The following is a 25140-nucleotide window of genomic DNA, read 5'->3' as shown; positions in this document are numbered from 1 at the left end:
ATTATTTGAAGTTAATTCAGAATCGTTAACCTTTTCTTACTACATTTAAACTGATTTGATATAGGTATGTATTTGGTTTTAACTTGCATATTCTTGAATGAATCTTAAACATTTGTAAACTGCCCTGGGTAAGGGTGTGCGTTTCTTTTTTCTTTTTCTTTTAATATTTACTGACAAAACGAAGATAGCTTGCAGTTTTGTCATTTATGGATGAACTTGGTAATTTAGTAAATTTTTAGAGTGTTGGAAATGTAGAGGTTTATAGGGTTTAGTCTGGCCTATGTTTCCATGAACCAGTTATCCCAGAGAAAACCGAAACGAAATTGTTTGTTCAATTTTGTGTGCTTCGCATCCTGATATCGGCTCTCTCCCAGATTGTTTTAACGGCCACTAAATTCAATTCCATCACATTAACAACTAACCATTAACCCATTGTCTAGACTGGCCAGGTAACTGAGGTGTGCCCAGGACAGCATGTTCGTACCTTATTTTGTGGTCACAAGCAAAGTTTGGATACAGTAGATTCTTGTGGATGACTCTCAAGAGAATCCACATGAATTTTTGTGAACATAGCTGAAATTTTTATCCTGAACTTCAGTTCCTTTAAAAAGTGTATTATTAAAGTTAGAAATGATAGTACCAGAAGTCAAAATTTAAAAACTTAAATACAATTTTTGCAGTGGATGGACAACCCCTCCAGTTAAGAAAATCTCCATACACTGTTGCTTGCTGTTTAAAAAAAATTAATATAGTCCAAGGCACAAAATTGCAGTGGAGAAATAAAAACTCCATGGCAATGCCGATAGCCGTGGGCAAGGTTTGGGTGTGGTGCCCGCCTTCTACCGATTTGATCGGGCTGCTGGTGCTCCCTTGCACCTGCCAGTGCAGGCGGTCCCTCCTCTCCTCTCCCCTCCCTCCCCACCTTTCCTGTCATGGACGGCCGGCTGGCTCTTGCGCCCACGACAGGCGTGCACTACAACAGCTTGTTCTGAATGTGCACGTAAAACCCTATGACATGACATGACATTGGGGTGGTGGATAGTGGCTTTTTTATTCTAAAACATTTGAAGAAGTCATGCATTCTAAAAAGTAATGTCATTGTTTCCCATGCAGTTTTGAAAGACATATTGGATTTTTACACCAAATGTAGAAATTTACACAAATTTTAATTAGTACAGATTGTTAAATTGCCTTTTGTTTTTAAAATTTTGATTAGCTATATTTCTAGTCGATTGAACATTGATTAGCAACTACTGTTTAATGTTTTAAAATTGTGTAGCAATCTGTGAAATTTGCTTGGCTAATTTCAACACAATACTGAACAAAATTCCTCTGTATTTCCCATTAAAATCAGTTTTTGTGTGTGCCAAGGTGAAATCAGCTTTTTTTAAGATTGGTTATTCTGGAATTAGAAGCAGTCACTTTGGAATTGGCATCAAATCTAATATCTCTTTCAAATGCACAACAGTAGCTCAGAGCTCGAACTTAACAACAGATTTGCTGCAAAAGTCACTTTAAAAAAAATTGCTAAAGTTCGAGCCCTTGTAGCTTAACAGTGTTCTGGGTGTAAGTGGAGTGACTTGATGTTGACCTTGTTCCTGGCGTTTTCAGGCTACACTCCGTCTAGCAGCCTGGGCTATACCCAGGCCACCACGAGCCTCTTCACCCCCATAGCCACCAATTTAAACGTCGGCCAGCAGACCACGTATGCCAACAACAGCATGAGCAATCTGGGCTCTTCCACTCCAGGGGCCATTGGATCAGGTTGGTAACAGGCAGCCTGTCCTTTTCTTTACGTAATAGTGTCAGCCTTGTGATCGGCAACTTCGTTTTCAAGAACAAGAAATTTTATATATATATGATGTATGAATTAATGGGTCTAAAGCTGATTCATATAGGTATAACGTGTGACTTTTAAATCAGAAATTATCTATAGGTTGCAGAATTTAATCTGTCAAACTAAATATAGTAATTTAACAATCAAAATTTTTTCTCCCAGATTTCTTTTTGCAGTTTGATCAGAATGTTATATCTTGATTAAACTGGTAATAAGAAGTGGATTATGGGTTTTTAACTTCTTGTTTCTTTTGTTGCTGATGGTGTGATTACATAATATAGGACATCATTTTAAAGCATTGCCTGAAGTAATGCATAAAATAGATTGTTTCGCTATTACAGCCCTCTGTTAATTTTTTCATCTAGGAGCCAGATGGCGCCTACTTCTGTTTTTTATTTACATAGTATGAAATATTTTAGTTGCCAAATTGAAGCAAAATTGTTGAATATGCGACCAAATCGGTTGCAATTTAGAGGGCTGTATTGGTGTTTAATTCTTTGAATTGTTTTGGTCAGTTGCACATTTGATTTGTGTGTATCACAGTATGTGGTGGCATAATGCATAGATCTATTAATGACTCACTATTAATGAACTTTAATATGCACTTGGGTTACTAATCATCTTGATTGCTTGTGCTACTTACTCTCGGAGATTCTCAATCTGCATGTTAATCATATAGCATTGTATCTCCTTCATTGCATCTGTCATGGTATAACATGCATTGTAGGCTGTATTTTAGTACTCTGTTCGGGTTTTAAATCGTCACCATGACAGTTGTGAAAGATGGGTGGTTTTAATGGTGGCAGCTCTCAAAATTCACAGTGGTAGTTTGTAGTGTTGTCACAAATGCTACTGTAAAATTGATTTACAATACAAATACTGTCGTAAAACTGAGAAGATAAAAAATAGTTTCCTTTTGAAATCCTTGACAAATTCAGAATTTTATAACCATAAGTGGCCAAATTTTTGTAATGTCAGCATAATTCGGCTTATTCTGGCACAGAAAGATACAAAGTGAAATCTTATGACAACTGTAAGAAACGCTTCACTGTCAACAGTTTTGTACAGAGCTGACAAATCTATTGTCGTACGCCAATGACACAGGGGAAGTAAGTGGGGTGGTGGTTTTTGGGGGGGAGGGTGGGGGTCAATAATTCCAAAAAAGTGAGAAAAACTGCATTAGAAATAACAAAAATATTTAATTTTTATGTGCATGTTGCAAAAACTGGTCAAGATGAAAATAAAAAGCAATACTTACCTATACAGGGTTTTATCGCCTATGTTTCTATTATTTCCAATTTTGGAGTACAAAATTCTCAATCAATGTAAATAATTATCATTTTTTATTATTATATAAAGGCATATTTTGAAAATAATGCATAAGACTAGATATTAATTTGAATAAATACAAGTATATGAATAGTATTAGTCTTTTCGATTCTAACAAGGCTTAAAGCCATGGATATCAAGTCAAATTTTAGAAATAAAACCCTGCTATAGTGAAAATTTAAATTGTCATTTCACAAATGTTTTGGATCCTACAAGCATAAAAAACCCCAAATATCTAATTGAGACAAAAAAGTTTAGTAAGCAAGAAAATAAAATTCTAAATTATATGACAGTATTCTTCACTTTGGGTGTGTACTACTGTTTTATTAATATCTTGACCGATGTTTTTGCAAATTGTACTTAAAATTAAAAAATGTTGGTCAATTCCAAAATGGTCAGGCCAACCTGGAATTATTTACAAAAGCATTTATTTCTTTTGCTGGAATGGGGATCAAGCTTATTTGTTTGCAGTCAGACAGTGTTAACCTTAATGCATTGACCGGCCTCGGTGGCGTCGTGGCAGGTCTACAGGCTGGTAGGTACTGGGTTCGGATCCCAGTCGAGGCATGGGATTTTTAATCGAGATACCGACTCCAAACCCTGAGTTAATGCTCCGCAAGGCTCAGTGGGTAGGTGTAAACCACTTGCATCAACCAGTGATCCATAACTGGTTCAACAAAGGCCATGGTTTGTGCTATCCTGCCTGTGGGAAGCGCAAATAAAAGATCCCTTGCTGCCTGTCGTAAAAAGAGTAGCCTATGTGGCGACAGCGGGTTTCCTCTAAAAAACAGTGTCAGAATGACCATATGTTTGACGTCCAATAGCCGATGATAAGATAAAAAAATCAATGTGCTCTAGCGGCGTCGTTAAATAAAACAAACTTTACTTTCTTAATGCATTGATCATGGGGGGGGTTAAGGGTTTTCTGGGTTTTTTTAAATTACTATGAGTTATTTTCAAAGTTTATTTACTTTTTGTATGGACTCTGACATTGATTTACTTACTTTTTTAATTATAGTCATTGTGTAGTCCAACGGTTTATACTTTAATAAAATATTTAATAAAGAGTAGTTTGCTTTATTTTTTAGCTTTTATTTTAATGAAAATGTCTGTGAATTGTATATACACACGACTGTTTAAAGTATGCAACCTTTTTTAAAATTGCTTTGCAATGCCTTGGTAACGTCTTAAAATTGTCCAAATTTCGAGTTTTTGAATATATATTAGAAATATTTTGATCATTCATGAAGGTTATTCATGTGGAACCACAAACAATTCTATTTAAATGCACCAAGCAATGATATTTACATATAAATGTAATAATTGTTTTTATGTAATATGCAACCCCACATAAATAAAATAAAGTTAACCAGTCTCACAAATCCAGTTTTGTGAGCACATATTCATGCTCTGAGACTGTCCCACAGACTCCATCGGCATTTCAGATGATATAGTCGTAACTGTTCACTCAAAATTTAAATAACTCTTTATCATTACAATGAAACCTCTCAAAACCGGACCCTCTGTAATCCAGATTTCCCTTAAAATGGGATGTTTTTCATGGTCCCAGTACAGAACTTGACCTCTCTAAATCAGGGGCCTAATTCACAAAACTCTCGCAACTTTGCGATCTCGCAGTGCAATGCTAAAAGACTTGCAAAGAGGATGCTTTGTTGTCTAGCAGAGCCTAAGAGACCTTGGTGAATTAGGCCCCTGATCTCTTAACACTGGACTGCTTACTTGGTATGGAGGGTGTCAAGTTTAAAGGGGTTTCACTGTAGTTAAATAATGTAATTTTAAAAATAAATAATTTTCTTTAGTTTGACCATTCATCTTCGTCATTTTATCTGATTATGTTCAAGTTTTTATTGAGTCATGAAGACAGTGTATAAATAGTGTAAAAGTAGAAAGATTGTAATTATGTGATATGACCGTGTGTTTCAGAAATGGATCAGATGACACCCGGAGCAGGTTGGTCATCCCACAGGTCCTATGGAAGTGGTTAGTGACATTTTATTCAATTTTGTACCTAGAAATTGTTCATTTGTAGTTCTCAGTGCAGGATGTGTTCTTTTTCCTTAATCATAATATAGAGATGCAGATAATTTATTTCATTGGGATTTTCCCATTTTTAACATAGTTATGGCCCTTGAACTTGGAAGATACAACTATGATAGTTTTTCTAGACACTGCGATTTAGAAATTTTGCATATAGCTTTTTCATGCAGTTTAATTTTCATCATTCATGGGGTTTTAACCCTTTTTGACCGTTATCACTCTTGAACTTACATATTCCAACTATCATAACATCACAGTTTTCAGGATTTGTCCTGTAAGATATTTTGATTTGTAATTTTGTGTGTGACATAATGTAGAGTTCAGATGAAGTTTGTGTTTCATGGAGCTTGGCCCATTCCTTAACAGCATTTCTTGACTTAATAGTGATGGAATCAGTCTGATAACATTTCTGAGAGTAATAGTGCAAAAGCACTCTATCTTTCAGAAATGTTACATTCATATTTACCAACCCATGAAATGTTTTGGGCCCATTAGGGCATATATTGCTTTAGCAATACTCAGAATTTTTGATTGTATGTATCCCAGTGCTAATGAGCTCTTCTTATGCACAGTTTCTCAAGGATCAATCCCTGTCATGGGCCCATTAGACTACTTCGCATTCCAGCCAGTGCACCACGACTGGTGTACCAAAGGCTGTGATATAGATCTGCTGTCCTGTCTGTGGGATGGTGCATATTAAAGATGGATTAAAGAATGGAAAAATGTAGCGGGTTTCTTATCCAAGACTATATGTCAAAATTACCAGATGTTTGACATCCAATAGCCGGTGATTAATAAATCAATGTGCTCTAGCTTAAAGAAAACAAAACAACCATTGCACAATAATGTCATAGTGAACCAGTAAATATAATAACATTTCAGCTCACCTCAGAAATGTTATATTCCCTGTGGAAATGTGTTTGTCCTGCTAGGGGACGTGTTGCTTTAGCACTACTCTGAGAATGCTTGTCTTGTGTTTCAGGCCAGCGCCGTGACTCGTACGACATCAAGAGGCAACAGCTGCCTCCACTGGGCGGTTACTACAGCCAGCTCGCTGGTATGGGTTCACCAGCAGGCCCAGGCGCCATGATGCAGCCTGGCCCGTCCATGACCCCGCCACCATCTCTTTCCGGATCATCCTCGAATCTCACACTTGGTGAATGGGGTACGTTTAAATTTTTGTCTACTCAAGTTTGGCTAAGAAAGAAAGAACATTCAGGGCTGAATTTACAAAGCCTGTTTTTTCTTAAACGCATAGTATTTATTTACAAGCATTGTAAGACATCAGGTTTTGTAAGTTCTGCCCTCATTGACATTGGTTGTGTGTGTGTCGATTGGGATCAGTAATTTACAGAACGTGAGTATCAAGGAGTACTTAAGAAGACCATGGCATTATATACAGTCAACAGTAAGCTTGTTTAAAAGAAAAAAACTATTTTTCATATGATGTGATAAAATTAACAGTGTGGTGTCTTTTAATTGGACCCCATCCCCCTTTTTTAATATATTGTAGAGATTGACTAGTACTATAAAGATCATTATAAGACCCTGTGGTTATTCTTGTAGATATGTGTTGAATATGTAGACTATTACACAATTTTAAACTCAGTACAATTCACACGCGACTGTAATAATTTCTTTATTATCCACATTATGCATAATATTTTTTAACAAATAACAAGGATCTAGTTAAAATAACGTCATTTTGGTAAGCGATTACACAGAGCTTAGACTTGAGAAGCGTTACTTCCCAAAATGACATCATTCTGTGTGCATGTTAAATCATTATTACACACGTGTCATACTGGTTATATTTCCCTGAATATCTTGAACTATGTGGATAATAAAATTGTTTATGTTTGAGGTACTAGCCCTCAATAGTTTTACGATACAGTAGCGTTAAGTTAGCTTCGAAAATGTGGTCAGATGAATGAATCTGATTATTACATTACATGTGTTGTTACTTGCAGGCCTTAGTGGCGCTGGCAGGTCGTACTCTGCAGCCCCAGGAGCGGAGGCCAAGTACCGCGGTGGTCTCATATCACCAGCCAATGGCCTGTTTGGCAGCACTTTCTTCCCAAACAGAAACCTGGCTTCCAGAAGGTGAGCATGCACTAGAGTTGTTAGGACGCAGCCTCTCAGTTCACGAGGGGCGAGACGTAGACCAGTGGTAAAATGCTCGCTTGATGCACGGTCGGTTTGGAATCGATTCCCATCAGTGGGCCCATTGTGCTATTTCTTGCTCCAGCCAGTGCGTCACGACTGGTATATCAAAGGCTGTGGTATGTGCTATCCTGTGGGATGGTTCATATAAAATTGCTGCTAATCGAATAGAGTAGCCCATAAGGGGTCGCAAAGGGGTTTCCTTTCTCAGTATCTGTGTGGTTCTTAACCATATGTCCGATGCCATATAACTGTAAATAAAATGTGTTGAGTGCATCGTTAAATAAAACATTTCCTTCCTCAGTTCACGACATCTTTCGATAATTCCAATGTAAAATCTAAAGTAAAATAGCTTCTTTTTTTTCTTTTTCTTTTTTGTTGCCCCAACATAATTGAAGAGATACTATATGTAGAAGGGGGGAAAATTCCAATGTTGGGCAGTATGTTTTTGCCTTAAGATTTGTTTTTGCTCGGGCAGTTTTCTTAATTTTTGTGGGCTTAGGATGATGGCTGTGTTTGCATGAAAACTAATTAAAAACCTAGCAGATTTCATTTATATTTCATTATAGATCATACAAATAAGTAGTTAACATTTTCCATGGCAGTCAGTTACGGATTTCATATGTCACTGGAATATACAGCAGTGCGTGTGATCATGTTTTTGTTTTAGGTTGGCCTTTTTCCTCTTCAGTTATATTGTAAATGGTTTTTTTACTTCAGTGCTAGTTTGTGTAAGGAGGTTACTGGAAGAAGCCGTTTGTTGGAAGATTTCCGAAACAATCGCATCCCAAATCTACAACTTAAAGATCTCACAAACCATGTGGTAGAGTTTTCACAGGATCAGCATGGATCGAGGTAGGTTCATTACAACAAACATGGGTTTGTGTGAAATTATTAGTGTCCGATCAAGGCATGAATTATCTTCCTTCTCTAATCTGGTGAACATACTCGAATCTGGTGAACATACTCAAATCTGGTGGATTTTCAGCGTGTGGGATTTAACTCTGGTAGAGTCCTAACCTAAGATGCAGTGAGTCACATTATCTATCACACTGTATAGAAAGTGTTTTCCCATTCCAACCAGTCCTGTATGACTGGTACATCAAAGGCTGTGGTATTGAAAAGATCCCATGCTGCTTTATTGGTAGTTAGCAAGTTTCCCACTCAGTGTCTTTCTCTCGACAAAGTGTCAAAATAACCATGTTTTGACACCGAGAAGATTTCAATGGGTTAGGTCTCGTTCCAGCTAGTGCACCACGCCTGACATATTAAAGGCTGGAATGTGATATAGTCTGTGGGATCTCTTGCTGCTAATTGAAAAGAGTAGCCCATGAAGTGGCGACAGCGGGTTTCCTTTCATAATATCAGTGTAGTCCTTAACCATATATCTGACGCCATATAACCAACCATAATTAAAATGTGTTGAGTGCGTCATTAAATAAAACATTTCCTTCTTTCCGAGGAGATAGGTTAAAAATGTGTTGAGTGCGTCATTAAATAAAACACTTCCTTCTTTCCGAGGAGACCGGTTAAAAATGTGTTGAGTGCGTCATTAAATAAAACACTTCCTTCTTTCCGAGGAGACAGGTTAAAAATGTGTTGAGTAGTGCGTCATTAAATAAAAGACTTCCTTCTTTCCGAGAAGACAGGTTAAAAATGTGTTGAGTGCGTCATTAAATAAAACATTTCCTTCTTTCCGAGGAGACAGGTTAAAAATGTGTTGAGTGCGTCATTAAATAAAACATTTCCTTCTTTCCGAGGAGATGGGTTAAAAATGTGTTGAGTGCGTCATTAAATAAAAGACTTCCTTCTTTCCGAGGAGATAGGTTAAAAATGTGTTGAGTGCGTCATTAAATAAAACATTTCCTTCTTTCCGAGGAGATAGGTTAAAAATGTGTTGAGTGCGTCATTAAATAAAACATTTCCTTCTTTCCGAGGAGATAGGTTAAAAATGTGTTGAGTGCGTCATTAAATAAATGACTTCCTTCTTTCCGAGGAGATAGGTTAAAAATGTGTTGAGTGCGTCATTAAATAAAACATTTCCTTCTTTCCGAGGAGACCGGTTAAAAATGTGTATTTCTGTGTGTGTGAAATACTGTCCTTCCTGCTTGACAGTCTCTATCACAAACATTCATCTTCCTTTGATCTTGAGTACAGACCTTGCTATAAAACGCAATTGAGGGGAGTAATTAATTGTCCTTGTAACTTATGGGGAGCCATTTTAGATATCACCGTATTGATACCTTATAAATTCTCAACTCTCAGGGGAGTAAGAGTGATAAGCTCCCCTTAAACAGTGAAGTTTGATTAAAACCATCAATGTGTTGGATAAAAAAAAAAATCTGCTGATTTGAAACTAAACACTGGGACAACAGATATGTTATTACAAAAATGCTGGTCAATCTCCGATATAAATTCTATCAGTAACAACCAATTTTGCCAAAGACTGGTATGTGCTATCCTGTCTGGGATGGTGCATATAAAAGATTCCTTGCTACTAATGAAGAAATGTAACAGATTTCCTCTCTATGACTTGTCAAAATTACCAAATGTTTGTCATCCAATAGTCAGTACCGGCCTCGGTGGCGGCGTGGCAGGCCATCGGTCTACAGGCTGGTAGGTACTGGGTTCGGATCCCAGTCGAGGTATGGAATTTTTAATCCAGATGCCGACTCCAAACCCTGAGTGAGTGCTCCGCAAGGCTCAATGGGTAGGTGTAAACCACTTGCACCGACCAGTGATCCATATCTGGTTCAACAAAGGCCATGGTTTGTGCTATCCTGCCTGTGGGAAGCGCAAATAAAAGATCCCTTGCTGCCTGTCATAAAAGAGTAGCCTATGTGGCAATAGCGGGTTTCCTGTAAAAAAATCTGTGTGGTCCTTAACCATGTCTGACACCATATAACCGTAAATAAAATGTGTTGAGTGCATCGTTAAATAAAACACTTATTTCTTTCTTTCTTTCCAATAGTCTGTGTGCTCTATTGATGTCGTTAAACAAAAACAAACTTTAACTTAATGTTATTGCAGATTTATTCAGCAGAAGTTGGAGCGTGCTACCCACCCGGAAAAGGCCATGGTGTTTGGTGAGATCCTGACTGCAGCATACAGTCTGATGACTGATGTGTTTGGCAACTACGTCATTCAGAAGTTTTTCGAGTTCGGCTCGAGCGACCAGAAGCAGACGTTGGCACAGAGAGTGCGGGGCCATGTTCTGCCTCTAGCTCTACAGATGTACGGCTGTCGCGTCATTCAGAAAGCACTCGAGTCGATTCCAGCTGATATGCAGGTAAGGCGCTGGTCAATAATTACGTTTTCTTTCTACTTAACCTGACCTCAAACAAATGCATATTCCCCATAGGATATTACTCTGGTCCGAACATCCCAATAGCCAATGGGAATGCCTAAAATTCATCTACTGAGTCCTTCCTGCTTCGGTCACGTAACTGTATAACTGTAACTTCCTTCTTTTTCCTTCGCTCTTGTGGATTGGACGTCCGTCTCTGGGGAGGAGATTTGATGGGTTTGGTTACAAAACATAAGAATGGGGTATTTCTTTGGTTTCATGGGATTCCTTACGCAATGTTATAGGGGAGCTAGGAGGAGCATTTCTTTATTGTTAGACATTTTATAAAGTATGGAGTAGGGAGACTGCAGTAAGCATGAAAGCAGGCTTCTGAAAATAGAGAAATTTATTATTTCATTTCCTCTTTACTTACATAAGTAGTTTTTCTTTATCCATTTTTCATTGGAGCATTAAACTTGAGACATTAACATGGTTGTGATGGGTAATTCACACATAAAATGGGTTAGTCTAGTTTGATTTTGCATAACCTATAAATGGTTTACACCCATTTTTAATTCTCAGAGGTCTGGACAGTAATGACGGTGGATTATGGCATTTTACCAGTGGTAAAGTGCTCGTCTAGGATCGATCCCTGTCAATGGGCCCATTGGGCTAATTCTCGTTCCATCCAGTGCACCATGACTGTTATATCAACGGCCGTGGTGTTTGCTATCTTGTCTCCGGTATGGTGCATATAAAGGAGCCCTTGCTACTTATGGCTATATGTCGAAATGGCCAAATGTTTGACATCCAGTAGCCGGTGATTAATAAACCAATGTGCTCTAGTGGTGTCGTTAAAGAATCTTTTTTTTTTTTTTTGCAGGTTGAGATCGTGAAGGAGCTTGACGGGCACGTGTTGAAGTGTGTGAAGGATCAGAACGGGAACCACGTCGTACAGAAGTGCATCGAGTGTGTCGACCCCAAACACCTCCAGTTCATCATCGACGCTTTCAAAGGCCAAGTACGAACAGCTCTTTTTATATGTAGGGTCGAGACGTAGCCCAGTGGTAAAGCTCTCGCTCAATGCGTGGTCAGTCTGGGATCCATCCCCGTCGGTGGGTCCATGGGGTTATTTCTCGTTCCAGCCAGTGCACTACGACTGGTATATCAAAGGCCGTGGGATGGTGCATATAAAAGATCCCTTGCTGCTAATCGAAAAGAGTAGCCCATGAAGAGGCTACAGCGGGTTTCCTCTCTTAATATCTGTGTGGTCCGTAACCATATGTCTGACGCCATATAACCGTAAATAAAATGTGTTGAGTGCATCGTTAAATAAAAATTTCTTTGTTATATGTCAGGGGTGGGAATTCTCCTCGGGATCAGCTGTTTTCCTCTCATGGAACATTGCGTTTCCTTGTATTTTAATCGTCCTTCCTCCAAAATGTGTCCGATGACACAGATTTTAACCTAGGATTTCAAGAATTTCAGGGACCCCTCTAGATTTCCTCAAAAATTTGATCAGCTGTGGTTAATTTAAGGAATATGTCATTGGCTAATGACTAAATGCTGTATTCACTTTGTCCAAATGAGGAATTGTCTTGTGTTGTTTTTTAAAGAAAATAATTAATTATTTAAAATTTAACATCCACTGTTGCAACTGTAAATCATATTTCATTAAACTGGGCTGTATGTGAAACTTTAACCTGGAGTTAAGCGCAAAGTTGCTGTCACTGGAAAACTAATACTTTATCACGAAAACTAATATCTTATCTCCTTTTTTGGGTGGTACAATTTGAATGAACTGGTCAAGACAAAATGTACAACATTATATTACATACCTATTCAATCTTATTATAGTGATAAAGACATTTTGAAACCATGTGATAAATTTTATTTTGTAGCATAATATATGGACTGGAACTTTTTCTTTTTACTGCAGTTTAGCGCCTTTTATTTACTGACGTCATATATGATTTACAAATGACGTCACATCGTATTTAAAACATTACACAAGGCTGCCTAACATTAAGTAAATTCATGAAAGGAGTTTTGATGATAGATTTGACAAAAAGAAGGTATATAATAAATGCAGAACTTCACATACGTTGTTTTTGCTTCCTATTTATTCCACTCATTTATTTTGCGAAAGAACATGGCACTCGACCGTGTACTCGTGGTATATATTCTTGCGCAAAATAAACTTGTGCAATAACTAGGAAGTGAAAACAATGTATGTGAAGTTCTGTATTTAAAGCAGCCGTAATTACAATTACATAATATACACGGTATCATTGAAACAACTTAAATACATTCAGACATGATCTACGAAATATAATATCAGCACTATGTTTCATCTCAAATTAAGGTCACAAATGAAAATCACAGCTCAGTGAAGTGTTTTGGTGTAACAGCTAGTTGCTTCAATTAATTGAATGTTGTTAGCCAGGGCTCACAGTGTCCATAGACTAATAGCCATGCATTAGGATGAACATGTGTGGTGACTTTATAGTGTGCGAGTTTGAGGAGATTCTGGGAGCCAGGGACTTGCAAAAAATCATGTAGGACTCTGTAGCTTGGCTAGCATATGAGCCCGCATGGTTTGTACAAGCATTTTGTACAAATTACATTGATTTTTCGAAATGACAGTCAACATATATCTCAAAATCCTGGCAAACCATAGTCTTGAATAGAGATCTTTTCTGTGGTTTCATGCAGAACAATAACAGTAAATAAAATGTGTTGAGTCCGTCGTTAAATAAAACATTTCCTTCCTTCATGTAGAACATTTAATGAATCTTCTGTTCTACTGGAGGCGCCTGGTAGGGCTCACTGGGTTAATTGGTGGCGGGCTCTCAAGATTTACAAACAGGTAGTCCTTATGACACTACAATTTTTGAAACCAGAATCGCACACTGCATGAAATAAATTTACGGAAGATTAGTCCTTTAATTGGAGTTATTGTTGCAGGTGTTCACTCTGTCGACACATCCGTACGGGTGTCGCGTGATTCAGCGTATACTGGAGCACTGCACTCAGGAGCAGACGACTCCGATCCTAGAGGAGCTACACGAACACACGGAGCGGCTGGTTCAGGACCAGTACGGGAACTACGTTATCCAGCACGTGTTGGAGCACGGCCGCGCCGACGACAAGAGCACCATCGTTGCCATGATCCGCGGCAAGGTCCTACTGCTGAGTCAGCACAAGTTCGCCAGGTACCTCATCAGTTGTAAGGGCGGGGGACGTAGCGCGGTCAGTCTAGGGTAGATCCCTGTCAGTGAACCCATTAGGCTATTTCACGTTCCAGCCAGTGCACTTTGACTGGTATGTCAAAGGCTGTGGTATGTGCAATCCTGTCTATAGTACATATAAAAGACTTTTTGCTACTAATGGGAAAAATGTAGTGAATTTCCTCTCTAAGACTTTATGTTAAAATTACCAAATGTTTGATAGCCGATGATTAATAAATGTGCTCTAGTTGTGTCGTTAAACAAAAACTTCATTAATCATTTGCAGTCTCACTGTAAAAGTTCCAAGTGCAAACAGCTATAAGGTGTAATATAAAATACTGTTTCCTGTTACCAGACTGATCCCAGTTTTAACTTGCAGACCCTGATCTTTTTTCTTAAAAACTATTGTTTTACAAATATTTTCTTGATGTTGTGATCAATTTTGCATACAATAAATAATTTTCCAAAATAAAATATTTTTCCGACCTCCTCCCCCCACCCCCTTTTTCCTCCAGTATGTAATAGGAACTGAGCAGGGGTTTATGGTGGGAGGAGGTATTTTATCCCTCTCTCTCTCTCTCTCTCTCTCTCTCTCTCTCTCTCTCTCTCTCTCTCTCTCTCTCTCTCTCTCTCTCTCTCTCTCTCTCTCTCTCTCTCTCTCTCTCTCTCTCTCTCTCCCCCCCCCCCCCCCCCCCCCCCCACCACTGGTTCTGTACAAAGTAGTTCTCACATTTTTAAAAAGTTTTATTTATTCATTATATAGCTTTGTATCAGTCCTAGAATGATACTCACAAGCTATATACAGGGCTAGCTTTGCCATTCGCCAGTTGCGAATTTTAAGAACAATTGGCAAAAAAAAAAATTAATATGGCGGAAAAAAATTAGTTTTTGATAATTGATATTTTGTAGGAAAATGCCTATAGGTTTTGCATTTTTGAGATAATTTGGCAAAATTTCCCGAACCCCCAGAGCTAGCCCTGCTATATATAAATGTGTACTAAGGTAAGTTTAAATAAAATGTATGTGATATGCCAGTTTCAATAACCTGCATTTTATTTTATTCAGGACGTTCTTGTACTGTGTATCTCTATTTGATGTGCGTGTTTGTGTTGTTTCAGTAACGTTGTTGAGAAGTGTGTTTCACATTCATCACGGGCTGAGAAAGCTATGCTGATTGAGGAAATTTGCTCAGTGAATGATGGGTTTGTACTTCATGCTTTACTTCAACCCAGTTGTGCCTTAATGTGGCTTTCCATATACACGATTTTTGCATCCATCATCCATTATCCATCACATGCAAAAAACACATGCTAAACTTACTGTAGCCTTTCCAACACACCATCCAACTCTGTTATAATTGCCCCCTGATAGTTTGTTTTTGTGGATGATCTGGTGTGAGGGACTTAAATGTCCCATGATCATCTGATAGTAATTTCTCCACCATTTACATGTGCCAAACTAAACATGAAGGTTACCAACATAATCCTGGAGAAGTTAATAACACTGGTTCAAAATGTTACTTGTCAGACGATAAATGACAGATGACTTACATATGGAAAGTCACCTTTAACAAATATTTTAAAATAAATTTTTAAAATAAAGAAAATATTTTAAACACTTAGTATTTGATCTTTGATGGATAAAATTTGATAAAAGCTGTGTATTACTAAAGAAAAGCCATGATTTAGTAATTCTACTGCCATAATATGTAAATTAAAATAAATATATCACTCCAGATGTTCATGATGCATTTGCAGCATTAAATAAACTTGATTAAAAGTCTCTATTTTGTTTATCATCTTACTAAGATGTTTCCGATCCCTTGCTACTAATGGAAAAATGTAGCGGGTTTCCTCTCTATGACTGTCACAAATGACCATATGTTTGACATCCAATAACCGATGATTACTAAATCAGTGTGCTCTAGTGGTGTCGTTAAGCAAAAACAACTTGCTAAGATGTTTCATTTACATTCATATATGATAGCAGTAGATGTCTTTTCTCACATCTAAACCAAATGAAGGACTATCAAGTATAAATATGCTAGACTAGTGAATTTGTGGTCTAGTGGAAATTATCAATTGGCACTAGCCAAAGCTTCTTTGAAGGCTAGTGACTTTATCAAACATTTGTCAAACACTGAAATATGCAGGTGGGTTATTATTCTTCTTCGTTCAAATTTGTAAAAATTATCTCATCCGATCTGAGTGAATGGTTATTATAAATACTTTACTTTCCTTTGTGTGCTGTAATTGTTATGGTAGTTGTTGTTTTTTTCCAGTGCCTTGTACACAATGATGAAGGACCAGTTTGCGAACTACGTCGTACAGAAGATGATCGATGTCGCAGAGCCACCACAGCGTAAGGTTCTCATGCACAAGATCCGCCCGCACATTGGAACTCTTCGCAAGTACACGTACGGCAAACACATTCTTGCCAAACTGGAGAAGTTTTTCCTGAAGAACAGCTCGGACCTTGGACCCATTGGTATGCCCCCTAATGGGGCCTTGTCTTGAAGATCCGGATTGTAATGTCGGCATCATGCGCATGCTCCTTCACATCCCTAGATGGTTCTCTTTATATTCTTAGTTTCACGTTATTTGGTGTATTTACTTGTTTGTCAATTTGAATATAATACACACTGTTTGATAATGTAATTGGACTGTGTTGAATTGTGAAATCTGTAATCATCATTGCTAATCAAGATGTGTAAATCAATATTAATAAGGTGTTGATGCTTGTGGATATTTAATTCATTAAGGTATTGAAGTCATAGAAGTAATAGTTACAATCAAATGTCTAAAGCTAGAAATACACACAGTAACTACTTGGTACTATCTGTCCGTTAGGCCAGGAAAGATGATGTATGATTTACTAAAAATAATGTTTAATGTTAAGAATGCATTTGTTTGACAGTTGGTAAATGTTTGACACCCTATAGCCGATGATTAATAAATCAATATGCTCTAGTGGTGGTGTTAAACAAATTTAATTTTTAATGGGTCTTAGGATCAATTACCTTTGGTGAAATCAGTTTTACTTTAATCTGTGCCACATGACTGGTATATAAAAGGCCATGGTATGTGCTCTCCTGTCAGTGCAATAGTACATATTAACGGTCAGATGTGGTAGTGGGTTTTCTCATTTTCTAGACAGGTGTTGAAATAATCGTAAGTTAGATACCAAATAGCCATTGTGTAAAAATACTTATTATAGTACAGTTGATAATATTTTTATAATTTTCTCAAATTGTTTGTTGCAGAATGTTGACTTGATTAAAGACTGATACCAGTCTGTTGTGTTATAAACAACTTTGGTAACACAATTTTGGAGCTGTTTGGTCAATCATTTGCATTTATTTGATATTCGTCCTAAATTTGTTTGTAGTGAAATCAGGTGGCTTTTTTAATGCACATGATAATCTGGATAACTTAGTCTGTTTGAGATCATACATCGATCAGTGTATCATTCCAGTGACATCTTTGGATGTGAAGTTGAGTTGGCCATGCTTGACCCCCGTTTTTTCACTCTTTTATTGGAGTTATTCAAGTGGAACATGTATGTTTTTACAATTTTTGCTATCTTGTTTTTATTTGTATTCGTTAATTTTTCATCCTTTAAAAGGAGCATTAATCAAATTGTAGCTTACAATTTTTGGAGAAAACTCATGAAAATTTCTTCATGATTTTGACTTATTCTTGCTGTTTGTGGTTTTTTGGGGTATTCCATTGGCTCCTGCAATTATCATGGCATGCTGGCACCAACAGGGTAATAATGCATATTTAGGGTTTACGTTGTTCACCAAATTCAAGTTTAGTTAGCAGTAAAAAGGAACCAATGAATTGGCATATAGAGAGAATAGTACATGAGGCTGTTGGATACCAATTATTTCATGAGTTGTTTTAGAATGTATCTACTGAGTGAAAGCGAGTTTGATACATTTTTAAACAACGAGTTGTGAGATAAATGGTATCTAACAGTAACGAATGTATTATTCTATTTCTTACATATCCTCAAAAACCAGTTTTTAAGCCACTTTTAATATCTTTTCCGACTAAACGTTATTTACAGCTGTTGCACTTGTAGCTGACTTACGTGTCATAGACACATGATTTCCAGGTTAACTATACGTCACAGTGTAATATATTTCCACCGTTTTGTTTTTCATTGGATGCATGGCACTAGTCATCATCTAGGAAATTGTACGTGTGTTAACAACCCATGTGTTATAAAAAATAACGCATGATGTTCTCAGCAATGGGTGTGTAAGAAAACTACATACTGTATGATGCTAAAACTCTTATAAAAGCATATTATTAACTTTCAAACACATACCAACTATCATAACATTTTTAGAAAAACTATTTATGGAAATAAAAAGGTTTCTTTACACATTATCATCAAATTGTATAGATTAAAGGTCATTTTTAATTCAGGAGCAGTATCACCTGTAGTAATCAGTAATGTAGTACACAGACACAAAAGACTGAATTGGGGGGTGTTTACTGTCAAGTATTTTAAACAGATATTTAATCTATGCAATTTGATGGAAATTTGTACAGAAACTTTATTTACAACAAGATATATATATTTTTTTAATGTTTTACGGGTTGCTATGAGTTTAAAACATAATAATTTTAACATTATTCATTACAGAGTTGCATGCCAAGTCATCAGTTCCCTTTTGACACAAACGGACTGTAGTGAGTCTGGTGTGGTGGGGTGGGTAAAATTGCATTTGGTGACAGATTTTCAAAGTTGGCCAAAGTTGGCCCTGCTGTTCTGTCTTTTTTTCTTCTTTTTTTTCTCATTCTTTCTTTCTTTCTTTTTGGCTAACATTTCAAACGAATTCACATTCAAGTGCAGTGAAAATTAATGTTTAATAACAGCGTGTTGGTGACTAAGGGCATCCCATGGTGAATTGTCGGGACTTGGTTTAAATATTTCTTGTATTGTTGGTAGCTAGTCTAGCATTGGGATGTGTGTTCATTGTTGTGGCTTGTCACTAGTAGTGCCTTTGTCTTTACTTGTTGATTGCCGTTTATTGCAACACTTTATAATGCAGGTATATTTGCAACTGAAATCATGATGGAATATAATGTTGTCACAAACTGATTATTTTTAGGAACCTGCTGAAGGTAACATCAATCAAGTAGAAACTAAAACATGTCCTTAAACAATTAAGAAGTGCTGACAAATTGTTACATGATAAATATTCTGTATTAAATTGAAGTACAGACTTGGTCAACTTACTATTTGTTTATAAACTGAAATTTGAAAGCACAAGGTTAATGTATCAGGTTTATAGCACTGACGTTTTAAACTTATAACTGTTTATTAATTAATGTTTACAGAATATGTAAATGTTATCATTGATTAAAATTTTGTTGGTATTTTGATTGTCTAGTAAGACATTATTTACTGACAGTTTTACATCTAGATGCGAAAATAGCAGACAAACTAGTAATGAAAACAGATACTTCATTCAACAGTGAACTGTTCCAAATGAGTCTTCACAAATTTGAGAGTTCTTTAAATATTTCAGTTTTTATACCTATTGAAATATCCTGCTTCTGAATACAAATGGATATCGGTTAGTAAATGACAAATATTTATTCCCATTAAAATATAAAAGTCGACCAGTAAAATTTCATATACCATTTTTTTGAAGAAACAAAATACTGGCTGATTTGTATATCTCTAGTCCGGGTATCATGTTGTAAAACACTTTGTTTTATCATTATGTTTTGAGAACTGCATGATGAACATTCATCTTATGAAACAAAGATATGACGAATAAGCATCCTGAACACCCATCGTATGTTTTAACTCAAAAACGGTGAATATTGAGCATTCTTTAATTTGGTTTTCATATAAACAGAAAGTTATATGATCTATGGAACCAGAATCATTGATTAAATAGCACGGGTTCTCGTATTGAGAAATATTTAACATTAAGCATATGCAATCAGGAGTTTTCATTCTCTGTATATACCACGCTCATCGTATATACAACAGGTTCTCTTGTGTACAGTCATATCTTCTTCCAACGGACATTGCTGACTTGTACATAAATTTCACATTAAGTTGGGTTTTTTGTTCTTTTTTTTTTTTTTTTACTAGAGAAATGCATTTGCCTATGCAAAATGAAAATCCTTCAAACTGACATTGTACAAAAAAATAGTAATATTAAATATATATATATAAATATATATAAATAAGCAAATCTAGCTTAATTGTAAAGTGTAAATAAGCACCATGTACAGTTTTGTAAAAAAAAACAGATATTACAAAATCTCCCAATGAACATTGATAGCTCACCTGTACATCACTTCCATGTTTCTGGAGTTTGGCGGGCATTGTCAGCTTCCCATTCTCCTTGTAAAAATAAGATGTATAAAACTATTTTATATTATGTTAATAAGATTCATTCTCAAGAGTGCATGGACTCATTCATGGCCTTATTGTTTTCTACCGAATCTGTATAAATGTATAAATAAAGACTTTAAAAACCCTCAGTATTGTAAAAAAAGAATACACATTATATTGGTGCTATTGTATGAAATACACAATTCCTTGAGTAAATAGTTGTACAGTCACCTCACAGTTTGGACAGTGTAAAAAGTCTACCATAGTCTCATGTTAATAGAAACACAAACATCTGAACTGTCCCCTTCGGCAGTCCTCTTGGTGGCTGTGTAAGGGCCGTTGCCTGGTAGTTGTCATCAGCTGTGGTTTTGTGTGCAGAGTATTGCATGTGATAGTCTTAGCAAGGCATATATGTATATGTATTTTACTTGGCGCTTTTTTCGTTTCATTCTTAAATTCATATTGTGTAGAAATTGTAATATTTGTTTACATAGTGTAAATGAACTGTGTACCCTCAATAGATGTACATTTATACATTATTTCAATTGTAGATTTTGACATTTGTACAGTTGTACATTTTCTTGTAAATGGGAAAGTATTTTGTGAAGTTTTTTTGTTTTATTTCTATCAGTGTACAGAAATCATGCACTAAGCACCCAAAACAGCATCATGTACAAATGTCATTGTTTAGTGCAGACTAAATTCACTTCTTGTTAATATGTGCACACCACATTGAAATTGGGACCGTTTATGAATTGTTGAATAATTTACATGTTTCAATAGCATTGATGTATGAATGTAATGATAGACGTGATATCATAACGTTGAACAATTTTGAAATTATCACTTTTATCATGGAAGGTAATTTAGAATGCTAATAGTGAAATTTGATCAACAAAGGTTAGAAACGTGGAAATATTTGTGATGGAAGCTGCACTTCAATTCACCTGATATATATCGGGTAGTATTCATTGTCACTATTCTTTACTAAATCTTTTATATATTGCCTTAATAGAGGCACAAAGCAGTACATTTAGGAATGACTTAAAGGCATACTGTCAAGGATTTAAAGACCTTATTTCTCTAAAAATTGATAATAAATAAAAATTACATTCATTGTTGGAAACCAAATCTAGCTATCACATCACCTTAAATGAATCATGATGGAGTGAAATCCATTTCAACTCTTTCGGCAATTTTAGTTTTGAATTATGGACCATTGCCATAATTAATTATTCTAGCAAAATATCATTAATAAATGGAGTATGGTGGTTATGAAAATGGTTGAATAAAGTACATTTAGGGACATATCAAATTATTTTTGTTCAGGTAATACTTTGTTAGGTCATTAAATAGGTCAGTGGTCTGTGACAATATGCCTTTAATGCATTACTTTGGTATTATTCTGAAAACTTGTGGTAAAAATATTTACTTTTCAATATTTGTACACAACCACATTTTTATAAATAAACATACCATATTAAAATGATTAACTACTTTACAAGCTTGTTTGATAATTTTAGTATTGCATACATTCACATAACATATGTTCATGATCTTTGAAATTCAGAATACATGTATGAAGTGCAGCTTATCAATTCACAAATGTTTTGACCTTTCATAAATTTTATCACTTGACAGATTGGTATCTTCATACTTTTAAGTGCAAGATACTAACAATTATCTTAACATTATCACATTTCCCATGCATTTTTGTATATAGCTATCATAAAGTGTTGATAATGCACACATTCTTTACAAAACAAGGTCTGCAATAATAAGCCTTATCAATGTATGCCTATTTCAGAAATCATCACATGGAAAAAGGGGGAGGGGGGAGTAGTAAACCTATTATTAATTGATGTTAAGAATGACATTTAATTTCTTGGGGAGGGGTTTTGTAGGTTTATTTTGTTTTCGAAGTTGTTGGGTGAGTTTTTTTTTTTACCTCATTTGGAGTCAATTACAAAAGATATTTAGAACAAAAATATAGTTTGTGGGTCTTGTCAGGTCAGTTTAATATTTTTATCATTTGCTTCTTATTTTGTTTTTAGTGGGGGGTGGGTTGTTCTGGGTTTTTTACTTTCTTATTTTCAAAGCTTAGTGGGTATTACATTGCAATATATTTTTCTGGGACGGTTGCAGATTATTCTAGTTTTATTCTATGGGTGATGGGTATTTATACATTTGACTCTTGATGTTCATGTGATCAAATCTGGAATGGCTCTTGCGGCCATCACAATAGCAAAAATATTTTTTACATTTGTCTGTCCTTCCAAGAATATATAATTGACTTTCAGTTATTTCTTTTTTTATATATTATAGTAGAGGCAATTTCTGTTTTAGTAGTTAAGAGAAGTAGATAATTGTGCTAAAATATTAACATTGTGTAGAGATGCTGTGAAGTGTTTTGTTGTTGAAGGTTTTACTTTGAAATGACCTCACTTGCATTGAGCAGAACTTCAGTATAAGCAGATTGTTGTGGGTATGATGGCATGTAACAAATACTAGTGTTCAGACTAATTTAAGTGTTGCCTCATTGTGTGTGCATGTAAGAAATGTCATTGTTTATAATATTGTAACCTGTATGTATTGTAGCTTTGTATATTGGTCTGATATAAAAATAAAAATTATTGTACAGTTATCAATTCTTTGCCATAGTATAATGAGTTATTTTTCATACATGGATCTGGAAAAAACAAAACAAAAAAACAAACAAAACTTTAAAAAAAAACACCTCAAAATATGTCTCTTAGTTTTCAAAAATAAATGTTAAAGCGGAAATACTACAAATGAATTAGTTTTAAATTCTTTTGACTTTTCTGGTCATATTCATATTTTGTGGATTAAGATTAATTTCATGATTCTTGCACTTTGCATTTCAAGTTGTCTAGTATTTCATTAAAGATTGTTGGGCCTATATATCTATTTATGCCCCAACTGGGTTTATCAACTTTTTACACCACATTGGCCATTTTACATGCTTCCTGTAAAGCATTCAATTTTGTACAGACAAATGTGTAATGACTGATTTTATTTTGTATTTTTGAAATTTCTATTAAAAGTTGCCACTTTTTTTTTTTAAATCTGCTAAAACTGTCCAGTGTTTTGTAGTTGCTTTGACTCCGGTTAAGCACAATAGAATATTTTTGCTCCTCTGTGGAACTAGCTTTGTGACACTATACATGCTGTAAAAAATTGTGTATGACCATTTCTGATCATGAAATAAACTTGTCCATGATCTTCTTTTTTGTCGATTGTCTTCTGGGTTTTTTTATCACTTCTTTTTAATGGCGATAGTGTTACTCAGGCAGTTACAGATTTTTATAGAAATACTCTGTGCTTTCACGTCTGGTCTGTGGAGGAGTGTCGTCAAGGAAACCCTCTTAGTATCATTCTCCTTTGTGCTGAGTTTTTGTCAGTAAGGAATAACACAAAAATGAGAAGTACATTGAAAACTGTCTCAAGCAGCAATCCAAGTTAGTAGACAAAAGTGTCCTCTTAGGACAGGTGGCCGCTGATTACAGATTGCTCCATAAACAGTCTTTAAAATGTGTTATTTTAATTTATTTTTTACTGTCTGTAGGTAGTACTAAACCAAATAACTTCCGGCTGGGTCAAAGTTCGAGGTGCACCCAATGTTTGATAGAGAAGTGAACACCACAAGTCATGTGAGTGTTGTTTAAAAAAAAAAGAAAAAGGGTTTCATCTGAGTAAAAAAACATGCAATTTGATTTCATCTAGTATCACTGTCGAGTAGCCTTGTGCTTGAAACATGTATGGGGTACCTGTAAAAGAAAGTACTCTAATTTTGTGCGGAATAGGGTAGTCCCGACTACCTGTTGTCTCAGAAATGAACAACTTGACCCCCAATTTTTTCTGAGGGGTGGTAGTATATATATCCGTGGCGTTTATGTCGATTGAAACACTATAGGTTGGAGTATTAGCCACATGTTACTATTGTCTTATGGGATTTGATTTTGTAGTATATGCCCTGTACAGTTGATTAATGGATGTGTGCTCTATAATTCAAGTTTCGACAAGTCGCATTCTTTAGAAATAATTAAATTTAACTGGAATCTATTAATTTAACCATTTGCAGTTTTTCTCTCGCAAGGTGTTTTTTTTCTCCATTATTAATTATTGAATTACTACTTGATGTGGTGTAGTGTCTTAGTAGATCAATTTACAAAAGTCAAGTTGATGTATTCCAGAGTGATTCTGTATGGTCCAGTAAATGATCTTGGGAGTGGTTGCCCTATAGACGAGGTACTAGATGGAGATTCATGGAATCAATTATTATTTTGCCAAATGCCCATTCGACTGCATTGTGCAGAGATACAGCCATGATAGCAAATGACTGTCTCAAATCTTTGAAATCGGTTTATGAAAGAATTGACCATTTACATGCATATATAATCTGTCAAAAAAGAAACGCATAGGTGATAAGGGAAAGAAGAAAAGTGTTTGATTTTACAAAATATAGTTTTTTTTACAATGTTGCTGAATGACTGAGGTAGTGATGGGTATTTAAAGCTGCAATGCTCGCAATGATGCCTCGTTTCCAGTTCGACGTTCGAGTTACAAGATGCCTCAACTAAGCCTGCTGAATAGAAACATTGCAATAGTCCGTCTCCAGTTAGGTGAATCGCAGTCAACAGTCCCACGCCACATGAACGTCCTTCAGAGCACCATTTCACGTCTCTGGGACAGGTACCAGCAGTTTCAATCAGCTAAAGACTGGCCCAGAAGTGGAAAACCTCGCATAACAACTGCAGCACAAGATCGCTATATCCGGGTTCTGTACTTGCGTCACCGAACTGCCACAGCAACGCATGCCTGGTCTGAGAACGGTGTCTGCACAAACC

At 36.0% G+C, this 25140-nt stretch overlaps 1 protein-coding gene across 3 annotated transcripts in view; it reads left to right on the top strand.

Annotated features, from left to right (window-relative positions):
* Positions 1-21441, top strand: part of LOC121376823 (pumilio homolog 1-like) — a 48823-nt gene extending 27382 nt beyond the window's left edge. For 2 of the 3 annotated variants that reach the window (XM_041504596.1, XM_041504595.1), the window contains 10 exons: positions 1612-1764; positions 5111-5167; positions 6207-6389; positions 7195-7327; positions 8108-8242; positions 10418-10676; positions 11557-11694; positions 13641-13888; positions 15022-15105; positions 16185-21441. In XM_041504596.1, the coding sequence (XP_041360530.1) occupies positions 1612-1764; positions 5111-5167; positions 6207-6389; positions 7195-7327; positions 8108-8242; positions 10418-10676; positions 11557-11694; positions 13641-13888; positions 15022-15105; positions 16185-16419 (1625 nt within the window). In that variant the 3' untranslated portion in view covers positions 16420-21441. The remainder of the gene's footprint in view (positions 1-1611; positions 1765-5110; positions 5168-6206; positions 6390-7194; positions 7328-8107; positions 8243-10417; positions 10677-11556; positions 11695-13640; positions 13889-15021; positions 15106-16184) is intronic. The other variant, XM_041504597.1, reaches the window with a different exon arrangement.
* Positions 21442-25140: the final 3699 nt, after the last annotated feature.

This window comes from Gigantopelta aegis, chromosome 7, assembly GCF_016097555.1.
Source record: "Gigantopelta aegis isolate Gae_Host chromosome 7, Gae_host_genome, whole genome shotgun sequence".
Lineage (NCBI taxonomy): Eukaryota > Metazoa > Mollusca > Gastropoda > Neomphalida > Peltospiridae > Gigantopelta > Gigantopelta aegis.
The sequence above is the reverse complement of the archived record's forward strand: the minus strand, read 5'-3'. Positions and strand labels throughout refer to the sequence as shown.